This window comes from Phocoena sinus, chromosome 15 (genome assembly GCF_008692025.1).
Source record: "Phocoena sinus isolate mPhoSin1 chromosome 15, mPhoSin1.pri, whole genome shotgun sequence".
In the NCBI taxonomy this organism is placed as follows: domain Eukaryota; kingdom Metazoa; phylum Chordata; class Mammalia; order Artiodactyla; family Phocoenidae; genus Phocoena; species Phocoena sinus.
In genome coordinates, this window is record NC_045777.1 from 71856760 (window position 1) to 71883610 (window position 26851).

Consider the following 26851-nt stretch of genomic DNA (forward strand, 5'->3'; position numbering starts at 1 on the left):
CCAGCGCGCTGTCCGACAACTGGTGGTGGAAAGGGCTGCAGCGCATGCGCTCGCCCCGCCTTAGCGCGGAGCCCGAGCTTGTTGCTAGGGGAAGCTTTGAGGGGGCGCGGGTGGAAGGAAATAAGAAGCCGTGATCTGCGCCTGCGTGCAGGGTAGAGGTTGGGAGGGGTAAGGGAAGACTGCTGCTGGGCGCGGAAAAGGCGGGAAAACGGACTGTCCTGGTTAGTAACTATCCAGCCTGGTCGTGGGCTCCCAAGTTCGAGGAATCTTTGCTGAGAAAACTCAATCTGTCATATCCCTTCAGGAGGCTGAGGCCCTTCACGGCAGCATGACCTGCACAAGGTCACAATGCATTTATGTCAAAGCATTTCCATGACCATACCCAAGATCTGCAGTAACCTTATGCCCTATACCAACCCAAACTAAAGAGTCAACAAGGAAAAATCCCCTAAACCTCCCGAGACTCTCTACCTTAAAATTCCCACCTCAATCCAATCCCCAATAAACACCCTGGGAAACACTGGGCAAAAAAACCTTTTATTTCCCCCACATTCCAGCTCTCCACTTTTGTAATATCTCTTCCAACTCAGAATCAAGGCCCAAGAAGTTGATTCACACCTGGAGAGAAACAAAATTAAAAAACAGGGCAGGTCAGAGGGCCTTTGGAGGAAGCTCTGGTATGGCTGCAGAAATTGGGGAAGGAGCAGAGGAAGTGACAACTAGAGATAGGTACAGGCACTTATTCCAACTGAGATGGCCTCAGGATCCCAGGATCTGCCAGGAGCCAGAAAGCCTTCCTTTCCCAGTCTGCTCAGATCTAAGAAAGGCTAAGAGGGTTCCACCTTTTCCCAACCCAAGTAGGTGGTTGGAGCAGTCAGGCCTAGCCCTAAGCAATATAAGCAAAGTTGATCTTGAGGGTCCAGCTCCTCTGGTCAGCACCTTCCCTGGGTCTGAGCTGTTTCCTCTTCTCCCACAGTTATTTCCTAGGGCACAGCAGCCAGCTGAAGCTGAGAACAGTTTAAGAGCTGGGTGCACAATATATGACTCTTGAATTATATGAGACTCAACTGAAAGGGTGAGATTTTTTAAAGAACTTTTTTTTTTTTTAACCTTAATGAGCTGATGGACTAACCAGTTAGCCAATATGTCCTACCCCCACTTTGGAGGCTGTGTCCCTGCAAAGATCCTGCTAGCAGAATCAACTTTTCTAATGCAATGATGGCTAATGTAAAAGATCAGGTGCATATGAAGTGCTTGGGCACATAGTGTGTGTCCAGTAAAAGGGCATCATCAATCCTTTTGAGCAGTTCAAGATGAATTTTACAAAATTTGCATCATAAAACTGGGTATCAGAATTTCAGGACAAAAGCAAGACAAACATGCTTCATATCCAGGACACATCATCAAATTTGAACCCCCTTAATTCACTGCTGTTGCCAAAAAGCTTGGATGTGAACTACAGCTATGGATGAATCTTAAAATCAGAATGTTAACTGAAAGAAGTCAGTCGCAAAAGAATATGTATGATTCCACATATATAAAGTACAAAAATAAGTAAAACCAAACCATATTGTTTAGGAAAAGCTCTGTCTCAGTTACAACTGCCGCTCACACCCCATCCCCTATTCCCACAGGACTGAATCAGAGAAACTTACCTGAGAACGAGACGGGAACTAGGCCAGTGCCCTCAGAACCGGGTTCTAGACCAGTGGGACTCCCGGCGTGGGTGGAAGCACACAGCAGTGAGACAGCAGAGAAGGCCACAGAAGAGAAGCAGGAAGGAGCCCAAAATCAGCAGCCTAGAGCCACACAGAGCCAGCTCCTCCTAGGGGTGGGGACAGGAAGGGGAGGAGGAATGATGGAGAGAGAAGGGACTGTGGAGAATCTTCCCTTGGGAAGATATCTTAAGATACCCCCAGCCCAAGGGCTATAGAGAGAAGCCTCCATGGGGGAGAGGGCTCTCCACATCCAGGGAGCAACTAAAATTGGGAAAATTCTATTCTTATTTTCATGCAAGCTAACATTTGTCTCAATGGTCTACAAACCGCTTTCTTGCCCAAACATTTAAACTGAACCCCTATAATGACTCCAGGAGATAGGAAAGTTCACTATTGTCTACATTTTGGAATGTGCAAGCAGGGCCAGGTCTGGAAACCAAGGTCTCTGATTCCAAGCTCCCAGGTCATGCTCCTCACCAGGGTCTTTGCAAATGTGAGGGAACAGTATGAAGCAGCCTCCTAACTGGTCTCTCTCCTACACCTAGCCAGTCTTGTCCACCCAGCACCAGTGACTCCCATGGCCTGCAGTATCAAGTCACAGCATCTTAGCCAGGCCTCACGGTGCCTCATGACCTGGCCCCTGCATCTCTTTTATCTCTTCCTCTATGTCATGCCTAAGCCCTCGTCGTGGAGTGCTCCTGAAGCCTGAACACTTTTCAATCCCTAGGCCTGTACTCATGCTGGTCCCTTTGCCTGGAATGTATCTCCCCTCTCCTGAACCGCCTCTACTGCATTCCTGCCCATGTCTTCCTCATTCTTCAAGGATCATCCTGACAGAGCAGAATGAGCCTGGGACTTGGAAGTCAGAAGGCTGTAAGTTGCAATCCTGGCTCTGCCACTTAACCAGTTGTGTGGCCTGGGGCAATTCACTCCCTCTAAGTCTGTTTCCTCATCTGTAAAATGAGATAATAACAGCTACCTCATAACAGCCTTAAAAAGGCTATTTTAAGATCAAATGAGGTAATGAAACTGAAAGCACTTAGTAAGGTATAAACTATCCTAAACAATTCCCTTTCTTAAATGTCACCTTCTTGGTGAAGCACTCTCCATAAACGTTCAAGTCAGAGTTAATTGGTCCTTAACTCTGTTTGAATAACACTTTGCTCACACCCCAATGATAGCAATTAGCCCATTCTGCCTCTTATTACAGCTTCTGAATTCCTTTGAGGTGAAGATCATGTTTTATTGTATCTATAGACAATTGTTAATAGTAATAGCTGTCATTTATCCAATCTCTATTATGTACCAGGCGCTTTACATTCATTCTCATTTATCCTTATTTGTTGGTATTAGGAGACAGCATCATGTTTCCTATTTTACAGCTGAGGAAGCTGAGTTTCAGAGAGGCCCACATGCTTGCTCAAGGTCACAGAACCTGAGGCAGGATTATAAAGCCTGTGCTTTTCTACTAGGTAAAATTGCGTCCAGAAGCCATCAAGACACAGCATTCAGCATGGCAGTTTATGAAACCCCAACAATCTGAGGCTCTTACGGAGGTGAGCAACTTGGTGAGCACAAGACCTTCGTGGCTCCAGACACTGACACACTCCTCAGCCATCCTAGGGCTCAGGGTGGCATTTCCTGCTCCCTCTTCCGAGCAGGACATGGGTGGCTGGCTGGAGGGCAGGATTCCTGGAGCAGCACTAAAATACAGGCAGGTTCCTGGGGTCCTTTCTGTGGTCACCCTGGCTGTAATGAGGACCAGCTCTCCTGCAGAAGATCCTATGAGAGGCACAGGGGAGGAGACGGAAGAAAATGTAGGGTGGGATGGGAGTCATCAATCTTTAGACAGCTAGTCACTTATGTAGGCTTCCTACTATACCAGGTATTTTGGCATTGATTCTATTCAGTAAAGTCCTCTAATACCATCATTTGCATCACTGAGAAATGAAAATAGCTGTGTACCGATATAAATAAAAATTAATTTAAATTAGCTCACAATCAATAAAACAATCATACCAATACTTGGAAAGCTGCAGCAAAACTGGGGTAAATACACATTGCTGATGTCAATTTGTATAAACTAGTTCGTTCTTTTTAAGAAAGCAGTTTTCCACTACTTCTCAAATCCATTAAAAGGTTCACATACCATTTCAAATTAGTGGGAAAAGGATGGCCTACTCAGTCAATGGCCTTGGGACAATTTCCATTTGGGAAAAAAAAGTCAGACTCTTGCCTCACACTATAAAGTCCAGATGTATTAAAGACCTATGCAAATAGACTAAAACAAAACAAAACAAAAACCTAAGCAAGTATTAAAACAAAATACAAATATTTTCTAACTTTAAAGTGGGAAAGAAAGGCCTTCCAAAAAAAGACACAAAACCTAAAAGACCGAGTAGAGGACAAGAGCAATAAATTTCATTAAAAACTAAGAGCAATGAAAGATAAGTTTTATCTTATCTTAAACTATACAATGAAAGATAAGTTAAAAAAAAAAGTCACAGAATGGCTGAAAATACCTATAACATATTTAATTGGCAAAAGGGTTTACTATCCAGAATGTATAAAGATCTTCTAAAAAAATTCAGAAGATAAAGACAAATAACTTAAAAGAAAAATAAGTAAAGGATATGAATAGGAAATTCAGAGAAGACAGGAAAATGGCCAATAAACCTATAAGAAGATGCTCAACCTCACTAGCAATCAGGAGAAAGTAAATTTAAAACAATCAGGTAATTCCTTAGACCATTAAATTGGTAAAAATTAAAAAGACTGACAATAACAAGAGTTGTTGAAATGTGGAGAAATGGGCGCTCTCCACTGGTGACACTTTTAGAAGACAATTTGGCTGTTTCTGTTGCAGTTTTACTATCTATTTATTTATTTTATTATTATTATTTTTTTGCGGTATGCGGGCCTCTCACTGTCGTGGCCTCTCCTGTTGCGGAGCACAGGCTCTGGACACGCAGGCTCAGCGGCCATGGCTCACGGGCCCAGCCACCCCGCGGCACGTGGGATCCTCCCGGACCGGGGCACGAACCTGTGTCCCCTGCATCGGCAGGCAGACTCTCAACCACTGTGCCACCAGGGAAGCCCCCTGTTGCAATTTTAAATGAAGACAGAGAAGGACTAAGAGGATGCCCACCAAACTGTGGACTCTGCAGAGAAGGTAAGGAGGACTTTTACATTTGCTTTGTACACTTCTCTGTAGTCTGAATCCACAATAAAATGAATTTGTGTATTTAGAAAAAAAGGTCCATACTCTCTGACTCAGTAATACCACTTGCAGAAACTAATCCTAAGAAAAAGATTCAAAAGAAAAGTGCAAAGTATACCAAATGTTTATTGTGTTTTCATAAAAAATACCAGAAAATAATAAAAATGTTTATCAATAAAGAAAGCATTAATAAATGATGGCCTAACCAATTAACAGATCAATTTACATCCGTTAAAATAATAATGTTCTGGCCATTCAGTAATACAAAAAACACGATGTCATAAAGTGAAAAAAGAAATACAAACCGGTATATACATTATAATTGCAACTGAGAAACATACATGTAAAATTCTGTAAGAGGATTCCCCTTTCTTCTATGTTCCCCTGATCGAATCTGTCACCAAATCCTGTCCATCCCACACTTCTGTCGACTCTCTCAAATCAGTCCCCCTTCTTTCACACCACTGTCTTAGCTCAGATAAGTCACCTTTTTATCGCAACCACCTCCTAACTGGTCTTTGTGCATCTGGACACATTCTTTCCCGGCAGTCAGCCAATAGAGTATGATCTTTTAAAAAGAATAATAACAAAATTCTATTTTCCTGATCAAACTCTTTGAGTTAGCCAAATGTCCTGGATAAAGCCCAATTACCTTGGCTTGGCACAAGGGACTCTCCATGGGATTCTGCCTGCTTCTTCAGACCCATCTCCTGCCACTCATTCTACACTCCTTCCCCTGCACCAGTCAAACTGAACCCCTGGAAGTTCCTAAATGTGCCATCATAATCCCATCTGCATGCCTTTGCATATGCTCTTCCCTCTGGCTGGAAGGGCACATTGCTAAGCCTCCCTCAAGCCTCAGCTCAAGCCCCATATCCTTGGAAAAGCCTGTCTTCACCATCCCTGCTTGATGGACTTATGAGTACTCTCACTGTACCTTGTATTCTACTGCACACACTCAAAGGTATTTACTTCTGTTCACATCTGTATCCTTGCTAGATTGTGAGTGACTTGTGGTAAGGATCCACATCTTACCAGATCTCTGTATTCCCCATGCTTGGTACATAGTAGGTGCTCAACAATTACTGATTAGATGATGCAGTCATATGTGATTACTTTTTACTTGGTCCAAAAACCTTTGATGTTATTACTTTGTTTCTAACCATGAAGAAGCAGAAACTGACAAGCTGATCCTAAAATTAATATAGAAGTTCAAGGGATCTGGAATAACCAAAACAATCTTAAAAAAAAAAAAAAAAGAACAAAGCTGGAGAATTCACATTTTCTAATTTCAAAACTTACTACAAAGCTACAGTGATCAAAACGGTGTTGTACTAGCATAAGCATAGACATGGATCAGTGGAATAGAACTGAGAGTCCAGAAATAAACCCATATGTCTATGGTCGATTGCTTTTCAGTAAGAGTGCAAAGGCTATTCAATGAGGAAAGAATAGTCTTCTCAACAAAACGTGCTGGGACAAATGAATAGTACCTGCAAATGAATAAACCTGGACTCCATCCTCATACCATACACAAAAAAATTAACTCAAAATGGATCACAAACCTAACTGGAAGAGCTAAAACTATAAAATTCTTAGAAGAAAATACAGGAAAACCTATATTTAGTGACTTTGGGTTAGGCAAGTCTTCATAGATATAGTACTAAAATCACAAGCAATGATAACAAAAAAATAGATAAACTGGACTTCATCTAAATTAAAAATGTTTGTGCTTCAAAGCACACCATCAACAAAGTGAAAAGACAACGCAGAGAATGGGAGAGAAAATCTGCAAATCATACATCAGGTAAGAGGCCTGGATCTAGAAAGCATAAAAAAAACTCCTAAAACTCAATAATTAAAAGAAAAATTATTCGATTTTTAAAATGGGCAAAGATTCTGAATATACATTTCTCCGAAGAAGATATACAAATGGCCAATAAGCACATGAAAAAATGTTCAATATCATTAGTTATCAAGAAAATGCAAATCAAATGATGCAACCGATAAGGGCTTTTTCCAAAATATACAAACAGCTCACACAACTCAAACCAAAAAACAAACAACACAATCGAAAAATGGGCAGAAGATCTAAATAGACATTTCTCCAAAGAAGACATAAAGATGGCCAATATGCACATCAAAAGATGCTTATCATTGCTAATTATTAGAGAAATGTAAATCGAAACTACAATGAGGTGGTTACCACCTCACACCATTCAGAGTAGCCATGATTAAAAAGTCTACAAATAACAAATGCTGGAGGAGGTGTGGAGAAAAGGGAACACTCCTACACTGTTGGTGGGAATGTAAATTGGTGCAGCCACTATGGAAAACAGTATGGAGGGTCCATAAAAAACTAAAAATAGAGTTGCCATATGACCCAGCAATCCCACTCCTGGGCAGCATATATCCAGCCAAACCATAATTCAAAAAGATACATGCACCCCTATGTTCATAGCAGCACTATTCACAATAGCCAAGACATGGAAACAAACTAAATACTACTCAGCCATAAAAAAGAATGAAATAATGCCATTTTTCAGCGACATGGATGGACCTAGAGATTATCACACCAAGTGAAGTAAGTCAGAAAGAGAAAGACAAATACCATATGATATCACTTATACGTGGAATCTAAAATACAACACAAATGAACATATCTACGAAACAGAAACAGACTCACAGATATAAAGCAGAGACTTGTGGTTTCCAAGGGGAAGGGGGGGTTGGGGAGGGAAGGATTGGGAGTTTGGGATTAGCAGATGCAAACTACACTATTATATATAGGATGGATAAACAATAAGATCCTACTGTATAGCACAGGGCACTATATTCAATATTCTGTGATAAACCATAATGGAAAAGAACATGAAAAAGAATATATATATGTATAACTGAATCACTTTGCTGTACAGCAGAAATTAACGCAACATTGTAAATCAACTACATTTCAATATAATTAAAGAAAATGCAAATTAGAACCTTAGTTAGATATCACTTCACACTGACTAGGACAGCTGTAGTCAAGAAAACAGGAAATAACCAGTGTTGGTGAGGATGTGAAGAAATTAGAACTCTCATACACTGCTGGTAGGAATATAAAACGGTACAGCCACTTTGGAAAACAGTCTGGCAGTTCCTCAAAAGATTAAACATAGGGACTTCCCTGGTGGCACAGTGGTTAAGAATCTGCCTGCCAATGCAACACAGGTTCGATCCCTGGTCCGGGAAGATCCCCCATGCCGCAGAGTAACTAAGCCCATGCGCCACAACTACTGAGCCTGCGTGCCTAGAGCCCGTGCTCCTCAACAAGAGAAGCCACCGCAATGAGAAGCCCGCGCACCACAATGAAGAGTAGTCCCTGCTCGCTGCAACTAGAGAAAGCCCACGTGCAGCAACGAAGACCCAATGCAGCCAAAAATTAATTAATTAATTAATTAATTTAAAAAAAAAAAGATTAAACACAGAGTTACCATATGACCCAGAAATTCCACTCCTAGGTACATACCCAAAAGAAATGAAAACATATGGTAATGCGATAACTTGTACATGAGTGTTCAGAGCAGCATCATTCATAATGGACAAGAAGTGGAAACAATCCAAATGTCAATCAACTGATGAACAGATAAATAAAATGTGGAATACGTGTATAGTGAATGCTCTTCAGCAATAAAAGTAAATGAAGTACTAACATATTATACAACATGGATGAGCCTTGAAAACATTATGCTAAGTGAAAGAAGCCGGTCACAAAAGACCACATATTATATGAAATGTCTGGAATAGGCAAATCTGCAGAGACAGAAAGTAGTTACTCATTGCCTAGGGCTGGAAGGTTAGGAGAAAAAGGGAAGTGCATGCTAATGGGAACAGGATTTCTTTGTCAGGTAATGAAAATGGTCTAGAATTGACAGTGGTGCCGGTTGTACACTTTTGTGAATATAAAAAAGCCGTTCACTTGTACATTTTAAACAGGTGTACTTCATGGCATGTGAGTCTTACCTCAATAAAGCTATTACATTTTTTACATAAAAAGAACAGGAGAAATTGTCCTGAGTCTATATAATCAGACACATTCCTTTTCTCTTGCTCTCTGATCACACACACGTACACTTGGCAATACAGAGACCTACTCTCACCTGCCAATATGCGTATGTGTGCCTACACACACATACACCTATTGACTCATAGGAGAATCTTAGAACAATCGTGTTGGAAAGGACCTCAGAAGTCTAAGAATTCCACCTTTCTCTCCTCCTTCTTCATCTCCACATTTTTTTTTTTTTTTTTTTTTTTTTTTGTGGTACGCGGGCCTCTCACTGTTGTGGCCTCTCCCGTCGCGGAGCACAGGCTCCGGACGCGCAGGCTCAGCGGCCATGGCTCACGGGCCCAGCCGCTCCACGGCATGTGGGATCTTCCCGGACCGGGGCACGAACCCGTGTCCCCTGCATCGGCAGGCAGACTCTCAACCACTGCGCCACCGGGGAAGCCCCACATTTTTTAGATAAGGAACTTGAGGCCAAATCTCACACAGGAATTAATGGCACCCTCTGACTCACTCTCACTCTTCATCTTCCCAGAAGACTCTAAGCAATTTAGGAATGGAGGATGTCTGATTTTTCTGGATCCTTCATAGCACATAGAGCTGTGCTAAGCACATAACAGGCACTAAAGACACTAGTTTAAATAAACAGAACATGTTTCTCTGATATCCCTGAGGAAAAAGAAGGTGCCTCTAACAGAAGCCCCAAGGGATGAAGAGGGTTGAGAAAAAACTTTAGGTCAAATCTTGCCCATCTCATCACACCTCCAAGGATAGAATCAAAGAACCTCAAAGTTGGAAGGGGAGAGATGAAGCATTTATAGAGACCCTACACAGTGGGCACTGTGTTCACTGAAAGTATCTAGTCCTATTACAGCAGAAGTGACTAACGCTCAGAGATGTGCCCAAGGTCACCAGGATGGTGAGGTCAGGGGCAGGGCCCACCTCTGAATGTTCTGATATCCAACCCCACAGTCCTCCTTGGTCTCACCTTTCAATCCCATACGACTACCCTGGACCTGGGCTTGGAATGTCTGGGTCTTGTTCCTGTCTCGATCATCTCCGAAGTTCAAGGTGGTCAGTAAGCCCACGACGTGAGACCCACGCCACTTCCCTTTGACTGTCCCATTCATGGGGCACAGGGTCAGCTGGCCAAAAGATCTCAAGAAGGAGACCCAGTCCTGTGTGCAAAAGGAAGGTGGGGAGAGGTGAGAGGAGATCAGCAGCAAGAGCTGGCCTGCAGGGGAAGGATGAGCCGGAGGGTGAGTACTCACCTGAGGGATGTCAGGGCTGCGCAGGCCAGTCTTGTGGGTGAGGAGGAAGCCACCAAGGCCCAGGCCAGAAAGGCCAAGAAGCAGCAAGATCAAAGCGGCACAGACCAGAGGTGGGTGGTGGGCCAGGCAGAGATGCAGGTTGTGCCCTGCCTGGCAGCTGCCCATGGGGAGCAGAGGGGTCTGGGCCTCCAGGGAGAGCCTGCTGGAGGACAGGAAGGGAGACCTGGACGAGAGCCTGCCAGTAAGAAGGCACTTACCCATTTTACTCAAAGGAAGTGAAAGCACCAAGAAGACAAGGGACTTGGCCAAGGCCACACAGCCAGATAGTGGCAGAGCCAGGACAAGAACCCAAGGCTCTTGACTCCAAGCGTTCATCTCCAGGCACCACTCAATAAATGTTTGCTGCATTTCATTTCTGAAGTAATCAAGGTGGAAGCAGAGCAGAGCACGCTGTACTGGAAAAAGGAACTCGAAAAGGAGAATTCTCAACGGGAGAGATTCAGGAAGCAACTGTTCTGGGGCTAGGGTTTGGCTGAAGAACAGTTCCAGCTGATAGCCCAGACAAGGGAAGCGTCTGATGAAAAAGAACTCCACTTTGGAGCTAAACTCAATTCGAGTCCTCCTCTGCCACTCACTGGCTATGTGAGAAAAATCAGCGAACCTCTGTGAGCTTAAGAATCTGTGAAATGGGAGTTCTAAGAACATCAAGTAGTGAGGACTAAATGGAGCAGATAAAACAGTTTGCATAGTACTTGGCCTTGCAGGAACTGAACAAATGTCCATTTCCTTTCTATTCCTCTGGGTCATATTGATCTTCAAAACCAGATGAAGCAAGGCAGAAAGACTGTGGGGAAAACTGAGGCTCGGGCACTTTAACAAAGGAGTGGTAGGGCCAGGGTCTGAAACCCGTCTCCAGCTTCCAAGTGGAGTGTGCTTTCCCTGGCGAGAAGAGCCTGATGAAAAGGAACATCTGGAAGGCAAGATAAACATATGGGATGGGAGAGAAGGAGGGCTCCAGGGAAATGCAGGTGTCACAAACGCACAGCCCTGGCCCTGCCTCCCGTCCCGGAACATCTGTAAAGGGGTAAAAGGTAGGAAGGAGGAGGGTAGAGCCTGAAGGTCGGCGGCTGTTGGTGCCCCTAGGCCTCCCCTCCCCCGCAAAGCCCCTCCAGCAGAAACTCAACACCCATATCCCTTCCCGCTGTAGCAGCGTCGAGTCAGCCCGCCGCTCGCTCTCACCGCTCGCAGCCGGGCGGAGGCCGGCGCCCCCCGCGACGTCACGCGAGGAGCCGCGAAGGGGCGGGGTCCGTGCTCCCACCCCACCCCACCCCACCCTCAGTCTGCGGGATTCGCATGCGCAGTGCCCACGCGGGCGGCCGCCTCGCCCCTCCTGGTCAGGGTGGGGGCGTACCAAGAGGACATCCAATGCAGGGCCGAAGGGGAAAAATAACACCGCGGGAGGTGAGTAAAAGGGAGAGAGGCAAGGGAACTAACCCTAGAGACGTTGTGAAACTGTTAACTCTCCATCCGGAGAGACCATTGGGGCACTTCAACGAGACTCTCGTCGCAGACTATTTTCTTTTGCTCGTCTCTCACCCGCACCAGTAGCACAGCCCAGCCGCGCCCTGGTTCCGGGTAAGGACTTGGGGTCCGCCCGGGGGCGGGGCTCCGGTCCTAGGACTCTGGCCTTCCGGGCTGGCCTTGGGGTTTGAGTTCCGTTCTTCTCTGCAGTCTAATAGTGTTTAACGTGTACACCTCGCGCTTGGTCCCTGGCTTTTGGCGACTCCTTAATGCATAGCTGCCATGATCCTACATAGATCTGCATAGATCCTACAGCTGCAAGGCTGCTCAATAGAGACCTCTCATTTCACTTCTGCCCGCATTTTAGAGATGAGAACACGAGGTCCATCTTAACCTGAAATAGCAGGACACGTGGAGCCAAGAACTTTGGGTTTAAATCCTGACTCTGTCCCTGCCCCTACATAAGACATAACCGTGCTCTTCTGGGGACTGAGTTTACTCCTCTGTGAAAGGGGATCATCTTATGTATCTCACTTGTTGGATAGGAAGATTAAGAGGTAAAGTGTGGGAAAACATGAACCCAGTGAGCACACAACCAGCACTGGAAAAATGCTGTTTGAAACATAATCTGAGTATTCAATTCTACTGAGGCTTTCTTAAAGCAGAGACCATATCCTTCTATACAACCACCCAAAATCCTCTCGTATATGGTCAAATGATATTCAACAAGGGTACCAAGACCATTCAGTGGAGAAAAGCTTGTCTTTGCAACAAATGGTGTTAGGAAAACTGGATATCCACGTGCAAAAGAATGAAGTTATTAAACTCTTACTTTACACCCTATGCAAAAGTTAATTCAAAATGCATGGAAGGGGACTTCCCTGGCGGTCCAGTGGGTAAGATTCCTGGCTTCCACTGCTGGGGGCACCAGTTCCATCCCTGGTCAGGGAACTAAGATCGTAAATGCCGCATGGCCAAAAAAACAACCAAACAAAAAAAACCCCCAAATTCATGGAAGAACTAAATGTCAGAGCTGAAACTATACAACTGTTAGAAAGAAACATGGGAAAGCTTCATGATGTTGGATTTGGCAGTGATTTCTTTTTTTTTTTTTTTTTTTTTTGATTTCTTGAAAATGACACCAAAAGCACAGACAGCAAAAGAAAAAAAATAGATAAACTGGACTGCATCAAAGTTTAAAACTTCTGTGCATGAAAAGATGCAACAGAGTGAAAAGGCTATCCATGGAATGGGAGGAAATATTTGCAAACTGTGAATCTGCTAAGGAGTTAATATCTAGAATATATAAAGAACTCCTACAACTCAACAACAACAGCAAAACCAACTTGATTAAAAAACGGGCAGGGGCTTCCCTGGTGGCGCAGTGGTTGAGAGTCCGCCTGCCGATGCAGGGGACACGGGTTCGTGCCCCGGTCCAGGAGGATCCCACGTGCCGCGGAGCGGCTGGGCCCGTGAGCCATGGCCGCTGAGCCTGTGCATCCGGAGCCTGTGCTCCGCAACGGGAGAGGCCATGACAGTGGGAGTCCCGTGTACCAAAAATAAATAAATAAATAAATAAAACAAACCAAAAAACGGGCAAAGGGGCTTCTTGGTGGTGCAGCTGTTAAGAATCCTCCTGCCAATGCAGGGGACACAGGTTCGAGCCCTGGTCGGGGAAGATCCCACATGCCGCAGAGCAACTAAGCCTGTGCACCACAATAGTTGAGCCTGCGCTCTAGAGCCCGTGAGCCTCAACTACTGAAGCCCGCATGCCTAGAGCCCGTGCTCTGCAACAGGAGAAGCTACCACAATGAGAAGCCCGCACAGCACAACAAAGAGTAGCCCCCGCTCGCCGCAACTAGAGAAAGCCCATGCGCAGCAACAAAGACTCAACTCAGCCAAAAATAAATAAAATTAATTAATTAATTTAAAAAAAAACCGGCAAAGGACTTGAACAGACATCTCTCCAAAGAAGATATACAAATGACAACACATAAGAAGATTCCCAACGTTACTAATCATTAGGGAAATGCAAATCAAAACCACAATTAGATACCACTTCATAGCTATTAGGATGGCTACTATCAAAAAAAAAAGAAAAGAAAAGGAAAATAACAAATGTTGACAAGGATGTGGAGAAAGTGGAACCCTTGTGCATTGTGGGTGGGAATGCAAAATGGTACATCTACTATGGAAAACAGACCAGTGTATCTTTGAAAATTTTTAAATAGAATTACCATATTATCAAGCAATTCCACTTTGGGGCATATACCCCCCAAAATTGAAAGTAAGGTCTCCAAGAGATATTTGTATACCATGTTCATAGCAGCATTATTCAAAAGACATAAAAGGTGGAAGCAACCCACGTGTCCAACGACAGATGAACAGATAAAAATATATGATATATACATAAAATGGAATATTATTCAGCCTTAAAAAAGAAAGGGCATTCTGACACATGGTACAACATGGATGAATCTTCAGGACATTATGCTAAGTGAAATAAGCCACTCACAAAAAGACAAATATTGCATGATTCCACTTATATGAGGTACAAAAAGTAGTCAGATTCATAGAGACAGAAAATAGAGTGGTGGGGGGAAAGGGGAATAGGGAGTTATTGTTTGATGGGTCCAGAGTTTGAGTTTTGCAAGGTGAAAAGCATTCTGGAGATGGATGGTGGGGACCACTGCACAACAAGGTGAATGTACTTAACACTACTGAACTATACACTTAAAAATGATTAAGATTGTAAACTTTATGTGTATTTTGCCACAATTAAAAATAATGATTAGGGCTTCCCTGGTGGCGCAGTGGTTGGGAGTCCGCCTGCCGATGCAGGGGGCGCGGGTTCGTGCCCCGGTCTGGGAGGATCCCGCGTGCCGCGGAGCGGCTGGGCCCGTGGGCCGTGGCCGCTGGGCCTGCGCGTCCGGAGCCTGTCCTCCGCGACGGGAGAGGCCGCGGCAGTGAGAGGCCCGCGTAACGCATAAAAAAAAAAAAAACAAAAAAAACAAAAAAAACAAAAAAAAAAAACAAAAAAAAAAAACAAAAAAAAAAATAATGATTAAAAAACCTTGGGCGGGGGGGACTTCCCTGGTGGCGCAGTTGGTTAAGAATCCGCCTGCCAATGCAGGGGACACAGGTTCGATCCCTGGTCTGGGAAGATCCCACATGCTGTGGGGCAACTAAGCCTGCGAGCCACAACTACTGAGCCCACGTGCTGCAACTGCTGAAGCCCACACGCCTAGAGCCCATGCTCCACAATGAGAGAAGCCACTGCAATGAGAAGCTCGCGCACTGCAACGAAGAGTGGCCCTCGCTCGCTGCAACCAGAGAGGGCCCGTATGCAGCAACAAAGACCCAACACAGCCAAAAATAAATTAATTAATTAAAAAAAAAACCTGGGGGGGATTTATGGCACAGTCTCCTAGGATATAGTGGGTGTTTTATAAATGCCATTGATTGTTGCAATTCTAAGTGTAGGAAGTATTTTCTTCTCAAAGGAAAAATAAGTGTGGCTGTCAGAATTTTAGAATCTAGGAATTGGAAGGCACTTAATAACTGAACAAGTTCAACAATACCACCACCCTCCTTTATTTTCCAGATGCTAAACTGATGTCTGGAGAAGTTAAGGGACTTGCCCCAAGTCTCCCAGCGAGTTAAGCCTCATCCAGAACTAGAGCCCAAGTGTCCCAACACTGAATCCAGTCCTTTCCCACTAAATCCTCCTTTGTCAGCCCTGCCAAGAGATCTCTCCTGAGAACCTACAAAAGTCTCTGCCCATTCACTCTCAGTCATGTCCATCCCAGTCTGGGCCAACTAAGTAAACTTTCCCCAGTCTTGATCTAGTCTCCCCACCTGCAACTCAGCTCCTGGAGTACTGTGTTCTCACAAGCCCCAGGTTTTTTCATAGTTTGAGCACAGAGTATTCACTCAGTAAATATTTGTTGATTCATCTACTAAAAACAGCTTCATACAAGCCAGTTTCCCTGAGAACTCACCCATTTGCAGTCTCATTTTATGGTTGGGAGCATGTCTGCCCATGCTTAAATGTTTGTGAAGTTTAGGTTAAAATGTAAAAGAAAGTTTATTTGGTCAACAGTTATTTTTTTAGTGCCTTCTATGGTCCAGGTACAAAATTACTATCCAAATAGCAAATATGTTGTTAATGCTTCTACTTAATGACAAGTCTAATTTGTAGGGTAAGATAAGACATGAAAGTGCCCAGTAGTGCTAGTATACAATAGGAAGTCAAGAAATGATTTCCCCCCATTATTCTTGTGCTACAGAGTAATTAGGCGTATTTGGACATCAGTTTCCATAAATGACAGTAATTGATATTTACTTGCCAAACCAAACAAATCCTATGGACTGGTAGAGGCAGACTGGTTAGAGCAAGAAACTGCCTCGAGGTCTGAGAATCAGGGTAAATGGATGTGAACAAATGTCTTATGTATTTAAAAAAAAAAAAAAGTTGGAGGAGAGCAGGTGAAGACACAAAAATTGGTTGTGCACTATAATGCTCAAGCATTACACCAACATTCTGAGTTAATCCACTCAGCAGGCCCTCAAAGGATGTTACTGTGGAAACCTGGTCCTAGACATGTTTAATATAACCAAGGTCACACAGATAGTAGGTGGCAGAAGTTGGCTTATGATTCAAGCTTGACTACAGCCTATCATGTGAGAATCAGAAAGCTGATGGATAAGGGAATCAACCAGTTCCTTGAAAGGAATCACAGGAGGGATTCCTCAGTCACTCCACAGTGATAAATTCCTCTCAGAGCTCTGGCCCAGATAAAGCTTCTCTAAGGGATCTGTTTGATTTTTTTCCTTCCAGATTATTGTCTTAAAATTTGGGGGGACTAAAGACCCTTTTGAGACTCCAATGAAAGCTTTTCATTTAGTCAGCCAGGTATTCATTCAATAAACATCTGTGAGCTGCCAGGCTCTATTCTGTGAGCTAGGAATACAATGGTGAACAAAGTATTCAGGATCCCTGGCCTCCTGGAACTATAATCTGCTTCTGGACCCTCTCCCTGGAAAAATGCCCTTTCATCTAAACATTTGCATGCAGTTTAAATCAGTGGAACCTCAGTCCTCTTGGAGCTCATCCTTAGACAAGAGCCCCTAGATACTTAATAACGTTCCTTCTACCCTAGTTAAACCTCAGTTTTGTGTTTAGTTTCATATCAGCACTGCTTGATAACATTACTGCTTTCTCCCTTTATGACTTGGTTTCATCCATTCAATCAACCAATTCATTCATTCAATAAATATCTGAACACTTGCTAACTGCCAGGCACTTGGTTAGGTACTAAGGGAAGCCATATTTCCTACCAATGAAATGCCTTAGTGAAAGAGGCAGACACACAAAAAAATTATGATAAAATGTCTAATACTGTAATAGATATATAATCACATAACATATAGTAACCATAGCTACCCACTACTGAATAACTTCTAAATGGGTCAAGCATTTAATGGCCTTTATTTTTTTTATTTTTATTTTTTAATGGCCTTTAAATGTTACCTCTTTCAACCATGCCAATAACAAAATATTATCCCTACTTTACAGATGAAAAAACCAAGGCTTAGCAATGTTAGGAAACTTGCCAATGGTCTCCAGCTAGTCAATAGCTACATGGAATACACACACACACACACACACACACACAATAAAAATATTGGGGAAAAAAGGAAAACATGTCTATAAGCCTGGGATAAGATATACTTTCTCAAGCAGGACACATATATACAGAAACCACACATGAAAAAATTGATAAACTTAACTGTTTAAAATTTAAAACTTCTATATGATAGAAAAAAACAACATGTAACTGAGAAGTGGGAGAAAATAACTGCAATATATATTAATAGTCAAGAGAGATTAGTAGTAACTGATATGTTGTCCCCCTGAGGTAAAATTTACATAGTGTGAAATGCACACATCTTAAGTGTAAAATTTCATAAATTTTAACAAATGTAATGCCCATGAAAACACCTCAATCAATATAGAAAACACTTGCAACACTCCCAGAACTTCCCTCACTCTCCTTCACTCCTTACCTTCTCTGTCCAAAGGCCATCACTATTCTGATTCTATCAACAAATCTTTAATTTTTTTCCTTAAAATGTTCAAATTCTCTTACTAGGTTGTAAGTTTCCTTAAAGGAGGACCTGTTTCTTTTTCTCCTTTAGGTTGTGTGTGTGTGTGTGTGTTAAAATATATATAACATAAACTTGGCCATTTTAACCATTTTGAAGTGTACAATTCAGTGGAATCGGTTACATTCACAATGTTGTGCAACCATCACTACAATTTATTTCCAAAACTTTTTTATCACCCCAAACAGAAATTAGGTAACCATTAAGCAATAATATCCCCCTGGACCCAGACCCTAATAACCTCTTATTTACTTTCTATCTATGAATTGCCTATTCTAAGATATTTCATATAAGTGGAATCGTGATATTTGTCTTTTTGTGTCTGGCTTATTTCACGTAGCATCATGTCTTCAAGGTTCATCCATTTATAGCATGTGTAAGAATTTCTTTCCTTTTTAAGGCTGAATAATATTTCATTGCAGATACACACTACATTTTCTTTATTCATTCATGTGTTGGTGGACACTTAGATTTTTTCCACACTTTGGCTATTGTGAATAATTCTGTTATGAACACTGGTGTACAGGCGTCTGTTTGAGCCCTTGTTTTCAACTCTTGATATGACTGGGAGTGGAATTGCTTGGTTATATGGTAATCCTATGTTTAACTCTTTGAGAAACTGCCCAACTGTTTCCCACAGCAGCTGCACCATTTTACATTCCCACCAGCAATACACAAGGGTTCCAGTTTCTCCACATTCTTACCAACATGTTATTATCTTTTTGATAATAGCCACCCTAGTGCTTTGGAGGTGGTATCTCATTGTGGTTTTTATTTGCATTTCCCTAATGACTAATGGTATTGAACACTTTTCACGTGCTTATTTGTCATTTGTATATCTTAGTTGGTAAAAAAAAAAAAAAAAAAAAAAAAGACATTAAATTGTCTAGAAGGACAAACAGGACCAGTCATTAACTTTAGAGAGGTAGGTGGCAGTAGTAATTTTGCTTTGTCCTAAAAAGGAATTTATTTGTTACTAATGTAATTTGAACTTAATAAAAACTTCTTTTTCATCAATGGCTTCAGTTAGTGTATGATTAGTGTATGATGATGCTATACACTAATGATTCAAAAATCCCTATCTCTAAGCCATACATTGAAGTTTAATGTCCATATTTTCATATTTTTACTATAAAGCTGCATTCACTCAACATATGTTTGTTGGGTACCCACTGTGTGCCATGGACTGTTCTAAGTGCTGGGGATCCAGTAGTGAATGTAACAAACATCTCTAGCCTGAGGAATTTATATCTTTGTTTACACTTGGTGTCATCTAGGCACCTCACTTAGCATGTTCAAAACTGAACTCAGGGAGGGACATCAGTGAAAAGGACAGAGTAGGTACCTCTAGTAGCCTATACCTCCCCAGAATTACCGAAAAACCCTGGGAAAAACTGTCAGAATGAACATATCAGAACTCTGGGAGATAGTCAAAGGTTTATAACAGGGCTTCCCTGGTGGCGCAGTGGTTGACAGTCTGCCTGCCGATGCAGGGGATATGGGTTCGTGCCCCGGTCCGGGAAGATTCCCACATGCCGTCGAGCGCCTAGGCCCGTGAGCCATGGCCACTGAGCCTGCGCGTCCGGAGCCTGTGCCCCGCAACAGGAGAGGCCACAACAGTGAGAGGCCCATGTACCACAAAAAAAAAAAAAAAGGTTTATAACAACTAAGTGAATGCTTAATCAAGAGAAAGGTCACAGAAACAGGGTAGGATAGCTTTGTGGTGTTTTAATGTTTGCTTTGCTCCACTTCCCTCCTGGCACAGTGGTAGTCTTAAAGACAGAAGCCTGTGTTCCTGGTGTGGGTATCTGGCCCCAGAGACAACCGAGTGAATCTTGTTCCCAGGAATTATGTTTGTTTGTTCTGACCTACCCATGGGTTCCCTGAAGGACTGATGCACCTGTTTTGCCTAACTCAGAACACTCTCAGGGCAGAGACATACCTTCATGGAGAATATTCCTAGAAAACATTAAAAGCCAAATGAACAAGCCAATGCCATCCAAGACAAAAGAGAACAGGTGAGACAAACAAGAGACATACAAAACTCCAGAGAGGAAAAAAAAAAAAGGGAAATGAGGATCTTTGGTAAATAGGGCTTTGAAAAGCTCCCACATCCAGGACAGGATGCATGCTCAGAAAATGCCTGAGAAGACCATAGCTTTCACCTCTGGCTGGTCTTTAGGTTCAGCACAGCAGGAAGTGAAGGCTAAGGCAGAGCTGTAAATGGCCTGGCTAAGTGTTGAAGGAGTGCACCGACACAGAGACAATCTGCAAAGACCTGGAAAGTATTTTTTCTTTTCCTCTCCTCTCTTCCCCACCCCCTTTTCTTCTCCTTTTCTCTCTCTTTTCTCCACAACATCATTTCAAAATGTTCAGTTTTCAGTAAAAAATTAGCATGCAAAGAAACAATAAAATACAGCCCATTCACAGGAAAAAGAAAGTAATAGAAACTGTCCCTGGGAAGCACAGATTCTGGACTTACTAGACAAAGACTTTAAATCAACTGTCTATAATGTGCTTAACAAGCTAAAGACATGGACAAAGAACTAAAGGAAACCAGGAGAACAATGTCTCAACAAACAGAGAATATCAATAAAGAGGTAGAAATTATAAAAAAAGAACTAAATAGAAACTTAGGAACTGAAAAGTACAATAATGTTTTTAAAAAGTACAATGATGTTTTAAAATGTACACAGAATTTGTTTTAGTGGGGTATGGTAAGACAACAGACACAGAAATTAATGTCATGAAAGGAGAAGTTTTTATACTCAGAGATACCTAGAAGCAAAAGGCAAAGCACACCACACAGGGCAACATGGGGAAGCACCAGGGTCAGTCAGGAGGCAGTGGGAGTGGGAAGAAAATGTGGGGCAAGAGCCCCACATTTTGTGGAAACATGAGAAGGAATGGATGAAGCAGGGTAAGCATACTCTGGATTGGTTAGTTTGATTAACTTCACTGGGTTCTTGGGTGTTGGAGCTGTCCCTGTTCTCTGGTATCTGGCCCTGGGGTGATTAGGACAGACGGATAGTGGCCTAGAGTGTAAGAGGTTTGATGAGGTGGTTGGGGGTATAGGCTTTGGTTTGGTTGATTTGCATATGAAAGACACACTTGCAGATGAGTCCTTTACTCTCTCTAGGAACTGGCTAGCCCTCAGAGGTGCAGTATCTTCCAGGTCAGCAAGACCCCAAATGTCAGAGCGTCAGGAAATACTAAAATGAAAAATTCATTAGAGCAGTTCAACAGAAGTTGTGAGCAGACAGAAGAAAGAATCAGTGAACTTGAAGATAGGTCAAGTGAAATTATTCAATCTGAGGAACATAAAGAAAAAAGAATGAATGAAAATAAAGAAAGCCTGAGAAACTTGTGGGACACCATCAATAATACTAATATGAAAGTAATGGGAACCCTACATGGAGACGAGAGAGAAAAAAGGGCAGAAAGAATATCTGAAGAAAGAGTAGTTGAAAATTTCCCAAATTTTATTTTTATATATAGGCACCCAAGAAGCTTCATGAACTCCAAGTAGGATAAACTCATAGATCCGCACAGACACGTTATAATCAAGCTGTCCAAGGCCAAAGCTAAAGAGAAAATACGGAAAGCAACAAAAGAGAAGCAACTTGTAATGTACAAGGGATCTTCAATAGATTAATAGCCAATTTCTCATCAGAAAACATGGTAGTCAGAAATCAGTGGGATGACATACTTAAAATGCAGAAAGAAAAAAACTGTCAACTAAGAATTCTATATCTTGCAAAACTGTCCTTCAAGAATAAAGGAGGGACTTCCCTGGTGGTCCAGTGGGTAAGAATCCGCACTCCCAATGCAGGGGGCCCAGGTCTGATCCCTGGTAGGGGAACTAGATCCCACATGCATGCTGCAACTACGAGTCCGCATGCCACAACTAAGACCCAGCATAGCCTAAAAAAAAAAAAAGAATAAAGGAGAAATTAAGAGTCCCACATAACCAAAAGTTCACTACTAACAGACTTGCCCTACAAATGCTAAAGGGAGTCCTTCAGGCTGAAATGAAAGGACACTAAACAGTTACTTGAAGCTATACAAAGAAATAAAGAATACTGGTAAAGGTAACTACACAGGTAAATATAAAAGTCAGTATAATTGGCTTTGTAACTCCTCATTTTTTCCTATATGACTTGTAAGACAAATGCATAAAATGATAATTATAGATCTGTTAACTGACACACAATGTATAAAGATATAATCTGTGATAATAACAATATAAAGGGAGAGGGACAGAGCTGTATAGGAGCAGAATTTTTGTATGGTATGAAGCTAAGCTGTGTTAATTCAAACTAGGTTGTTATAAGTTTAAGATGCTCATTGTAATTCTGAGGGTAACCACTAAGAAAATGATTATAAAATATACAGAAAAGGAAATGAAAAGGGAATGAAAATGGTACATTACTAAAAAAAAAAATCAAATAAACATAAAAGTAATGGAGGAACTGAAGAACAAAAAAGATATACAGAAAACAAATGACAAAATGGCAGAAGTAAGTTCTTCCTTATCAGTAATTACTTTAAATGTAAAAGGATTAAACTCTCCAGTCAAAAGGCAGAGATTGGCAGAATGGATTTAAAAAAAGAAAAAAATTGTATGCTATTTACAGGAGCCTCATTTTAGATTCAAAGACACAAATAAGTTGAAAGTAAAAGGATAGAAAAAGATATTCCATACAAATAGTAACCAAAAGAGAGCCAGGGATGGCTATGCTAACATCAGACAAAATAAACTTTAAGTCAAAAATTGTTTCAAGACACAAAGAAGAACATTATATATTGATGAAAGTGTCAATTAATCAAGAAGATATAACAATTATAAACTTTATACACACCTATCAACAGAACCCCAAAGTATATGAGGGCATGGGACTTCCCTGGCAGTCCACTGGTAAGACTTCACGCTTCCAATGCAGGGGGCACGGGTTTGATCTCTGGTTGGGGAACTAAGATCCCATATGCCACAGAGCACAGCCAAAAAAAAACAAAAACAAAATACATGAGGGCAGCTGTATGGCCCGGAGCTCCCACCATAGCAGCAACGTACACTCCAAGTCCTTCTGTGTCTGTTTCTTGTTCAAGTCCTTGATTAAGTTCTAGAGATGGATTGTGGTGATAGCTGCACAATGTGAATGTATGTAATGCCACTGAACTGTATACTTAAAGATGGTTAAAACGGTAAATTTTATATTCTGTGTATTTTACCACAGTAAAAAACTGGAGGAAAAAAATGAAACACCGACACATGCTACAACATGGATGAACCCTGAAAACATTATGCTAAGTGAAAGAGGCCAGACACAAAAGTGTACATATTGTATTATTTCATTTATATGAAATATCCAGAAATGGCAAATCCATAGAGACAGAAAGCAGATTGGTAGTTGCCAGGGGATGGGCAGAAAGGAGACTAGAAAATAACTGCTTAATGGGTTTAGGGTTTCCTTTGGGGTGATGAAAATATGTTGGAACTAGATAGCTGTGATAATTGCACAACACTGTGAACGTACTTAATGCCACTGAATTGTACTCTTTAAAATGGTAAATTGTATATTATGTGTATTTTTCCACTATTAAAAAAAACTGAGCTTATTACTTTTCCTTAATATATACTCCTTTTACTGCATCTTCATCTCAGGTAACAGGAGAACCATCGACCCAGTCTCCCAGGTAAGAAACCTATGAGTCAGCCTTGACTCCACCCTCTCCCTTTACCCCACCCATTGCATCCACCATCAGAATTGTCTCTGGTACCCTTCCCCTCCTCTCCATGCCTACTGCCTTTGATTGTTTCAGGCTCTCATCTCTCATTAGGACTACTGCAGCTATCTCCTAACCCTTCTCACTGCCTCCAGTTTCTCCCCCCTTCAATACATCACGCACATTGCCTACTCAATTAGCTTTCTAAAAGAGCAATCTCAAGATTCCGCTGCCCTCCTAAAGACCTCTGCTGACTCCAGGAGAAAGTTCCACCTCCTGGGACATCCTTCACAACCTAGCCTCAACCACCCAGCATCATCTTTCCATTTTTCACTCCAGCCACATAAACATCTTGCGCTTCTAGCTCTTCCACACCGCCACAGTTTAGGCTAGCACCGTACTCTTCATGGAACACACTTACTTCTACCTTGTACACTGTTTCTCTTTCTTCAAACAACCTCAAAGGTCACAGCCACTGTGATGTTTTTCCTCCACCCTCAGAATTGAGCCTCCACCCCCATCATGCTTCCACAACACTCCTTTCATTACAGTACACGGCACCTTGCATTTTAACTTTCTTGTAGAAAATCTATCTCCTTTGGGTTGTGAATTCCTGAAAGGCAAAGACTGTGTCACATCCTCCTCATCTCTATAACCTCAACACTCAATACAGTACCTGGCACATGGTATTCTAAAAATGTTGGTGAATTCTCTCTCCCATTCCCCCCAGCAACTGTTCTAAATCTCTCCCACTCTCCTCAAATCCTTTTTCGAACCTCTGAAACGTCCATCTGAACTGTCAGCAGATGATCTTACCAGAAAGAGGCCATCACTTATGAAATCCTTTATCATCTACACTTGTCACACACCCCCTCACCCTACATACCCTGCATACCTGTCCAAACTTTCCTCCTTGTCTCTGTTCACAGTGGAAGATGGGTCCCTCTTCCAGCCCAAAGCCAACCCCTCCACTGTGCTCCAGATCCCCTCTCATCTCTCACTGCTTCCTCAGTCATCCTTCTCGGGCTTTCCTGGTGGTGCAGTGGTCAAGAATCTGCCTGCCAATGCAAGGGACACGGGTTCGAGCCCTGGTCCGGGGAGATCCCACATGTCACGGAGCAACTAAGTCCGTGCACCACAACTACTGAGCCTGCGCTCTAGAGCCCGCATGCCGCAACTACTGAGCCTGCATGCTGGAACTACTGAAGCCCATGCGCAACAAGAGAAGAGCCCATGCTCCACAACAAGAGAAGCCACCGCAATGAGAAGCCTGCGCACTGCAATGAAGAGTAGCCCCTGCTTGCCGCAACTAGAGAAAACCTGCACGCCACAACGAAGACCCAACACAGCCAAAAAAATTAAAGAAATAAAAAGAAATAAATATTTTTAAATGTTAAAAAAAGCAACTATATTCCTATTAAAAAAAATCATCCTTCTCTCCTTTTCCACCCATATTCATTCAGCAAATATTTACAGAGCAACTCTTTGTGTCTGGTACTGGGCTTATAATGGCGAATGAGTTAGATAATGCTCCAGACCTCATAAAGCTTCTACTGTAGTGAGAAAGATAGACAAGTAAATCTGAAATGGATATAAAGGAAATGAATATGAAGATACAGGGAATAAGAGACAGGTCACTTTAAATAAGAAGATCAGAGAAGGTTTTTTTTTTTGTGGACGTGACATTTGAGCTGATGCCTGAAGGATGTGAATGAGTTCTCTGTGTGAAGGTCTGGGGAATGAGGATTCCAGGTAGAAGGAACAGCAATGCGAGGACCCAGAGAGAAAAAACAAGCCAAGGTTGTCTCTATGGCCTATAAGGCCCTCCAAGCTCCAGCCCCCTATCATCTCTCTGACCCCATTTCCTACTGTCCTCTCCCTCCCTCAGTCCACTGGCCTCCTTGCTGCTTTTCAATTATGTCAGGTCTACTCTCATCCTAGAGCCTTTGTGCTGCTGGCTGTTCTCACTGCCTGCAGTTTTCCTTAGATATCTGCTTGGCTAACTTGCTCACTTTCTTCAAGCCTTTTCTCAAAGGTCACCTTCTCGACAAGGGCTACCTGACTACTTTACTTAAAATTGCTATTCACGTCCCCCTCCACCACAGACACTCCTGATCCCCTTACCCTACTTTGCTTTTTATTTTTCTATAGTGCCCATCACCTTGTAACATACTACATAATTTATTTATTCATTAAGTCTACTGTTTACTGGCTGCCCCCTCACTAGAACATTAACTTCATGAGGGCAGGAATCTATGGCCATTAATGTATCCTAAGGACTCAGACAGTGCTTGGCACATAGAAGGCGCTACACACAAATGTGTTAAATAAATGAATTCTTCAAAGCTTATTTCAGACATCAGGTTCTTCACAAAGTTTTCCCCGGCTGTGAACAGTCCCCACTTTTCCCCAAACATGAAATTAACCCCTCCCTTCTTTGGGCTACCTTTGTACCTGTACCACTGTTGCATTTTCCAGATAATATTATAGTCTGAAAAAAAAAATTATAGTTTGTATGTCTATATCAAGGCAAGGTTCGGGACCCATCTAATTTATTTCTACATTCTTGTAGAATTATTATTATTTATTTTTTATTTTTTAAAGGTTAGGAGAAGCAGCTGAGATGACAGCTAACCTGACAGCCCTGCTTCTTTTTTTTTTTTTTAAATTAATTAATTTATTTATTTTTGACTGTGTTGGGTCTTCGTTTCTGTGCGAGGGCTTTCTCTAGTTGCGGCAAGCGGGGGCCACTCTTCATCGCGGTGGGCGGGCCTCTCACTGTCGCGGCCTCTCTTGTTGTAGAGCACAGGCTCCAGATGCGCAGGCTCAGTAGTCGTGGCTCACGGGCCTAGTTGCTCCGCGGCATGTGGGATCCTCCCAGATCAGGGCTCCAACCCGTGTCCCCTGCATTGGCAGGCAGACTCTCAACCACTGCGCCACCAGGGAAGCCCCTAGAATTATTATTATTGCCATCTCAGGGCCTGGCAATAATATATGTGTATTATTTTGATGAATAAACTAATAAAGCCACACCAAGATCAAAAGTCTGGAAATACTCTGTTGGTGAGGTTGTGGGAAAATAGGCCCGCCCATAATGTTGATGGGAGTGTAAACTGACTGACTTACGCTCTCTGCAGGACAAAGTGAAAATATCTATCAAGCTGAACATAAATCTTGA

The 26851-nt window shown here is 42.5% G+C and overlaps 1 protein-coding gene and 1 long non-coding RNA gene across 5 annotated transcripts; one reads left to right on the forward strand and one right to left on the reverse strand.

Annotated features, from left to right (window-relative positions):
* Positions 1–517: 517 nt before the first annotated feature.
* TMEM219 (transmembrane protein 219) lies at positions 518–11628 on the reverse strand. Of its 4 annotated transcripts, none has more exons than XM_032606894.1 (6): positions 11497–11628; positions 10258–10456; positions 9975–10164; positions 3271–3500; positions 1656–1825; positions 518–618 (listed from the first exon to the last, which is right to left on the reverse strand). In XM_032606894.1, the coding sequence occupies exons 2-5, from the start codon at positions 10420–10422 to the stop codon at positions 1688–1690; spliced, it is 723 nt and encodes a 240-aa protein (XP_032462785.1). In that variant the 5' UTR covers positions 10423–10456; positions 11497–11628; the 3' UTR covers positions 518–618; positions 1656–1687. The 4 variants fall into 4 exon arrangements, with proteins under 4 accessions (XP_032462785.1, XP_032462787.1, XP_032462788.1 ...); XM_032606896.1 differs by having other exon boundaries at positions 519–618; positions 10258–10459; positions 11497–11611; XM_032606897.1 differs by lacking the exon at positions 11497–11628 and adding an exon at positions 11010–11489 and having other exon boundaries at positions 519–618.
* On the forward strand, positions 11629–24800 carry LOC116740874. Its single transcript, XR_004345976.1, has 3 exons — positions 11629–11718; positions 23612–23643; positions 24603–24800. It is a non-coding gene; the product is annotated as an uncharacterized LOC116740874 (long non-coding RNA).
* Positions 24801–26851: the final 2051 nt, after the last annotated feature.

What these genes read in the sequence shown, in the direction of transcription:
- TMEM219 (XM_032606895.1), bottom strand. Translation starts at nt 11,331, where the DNA reads ATGTTCCGGGACGGGAGGCAGGGCCAGGGCTGTGCGTTTGTGACACCT. An exon ending in GCAGCCCTGACATCCCTCAG is followed by an intron (nt 10,165 to 10,257) that starts GTGAGTACTCAC and finishes TTTTGCACACAG; the next exon opens with GACTGGGTCTCCTTCTTGAG. An exon ending in TAGTCGTATGGGATTGAAAG is followed by an intron (nt 3,501 to 9,974) that starts GTGAGACCAAGG and finishes TGCCTCTCATAG; the next exon opens with GATCTTCTGCAGGAGAGCTG.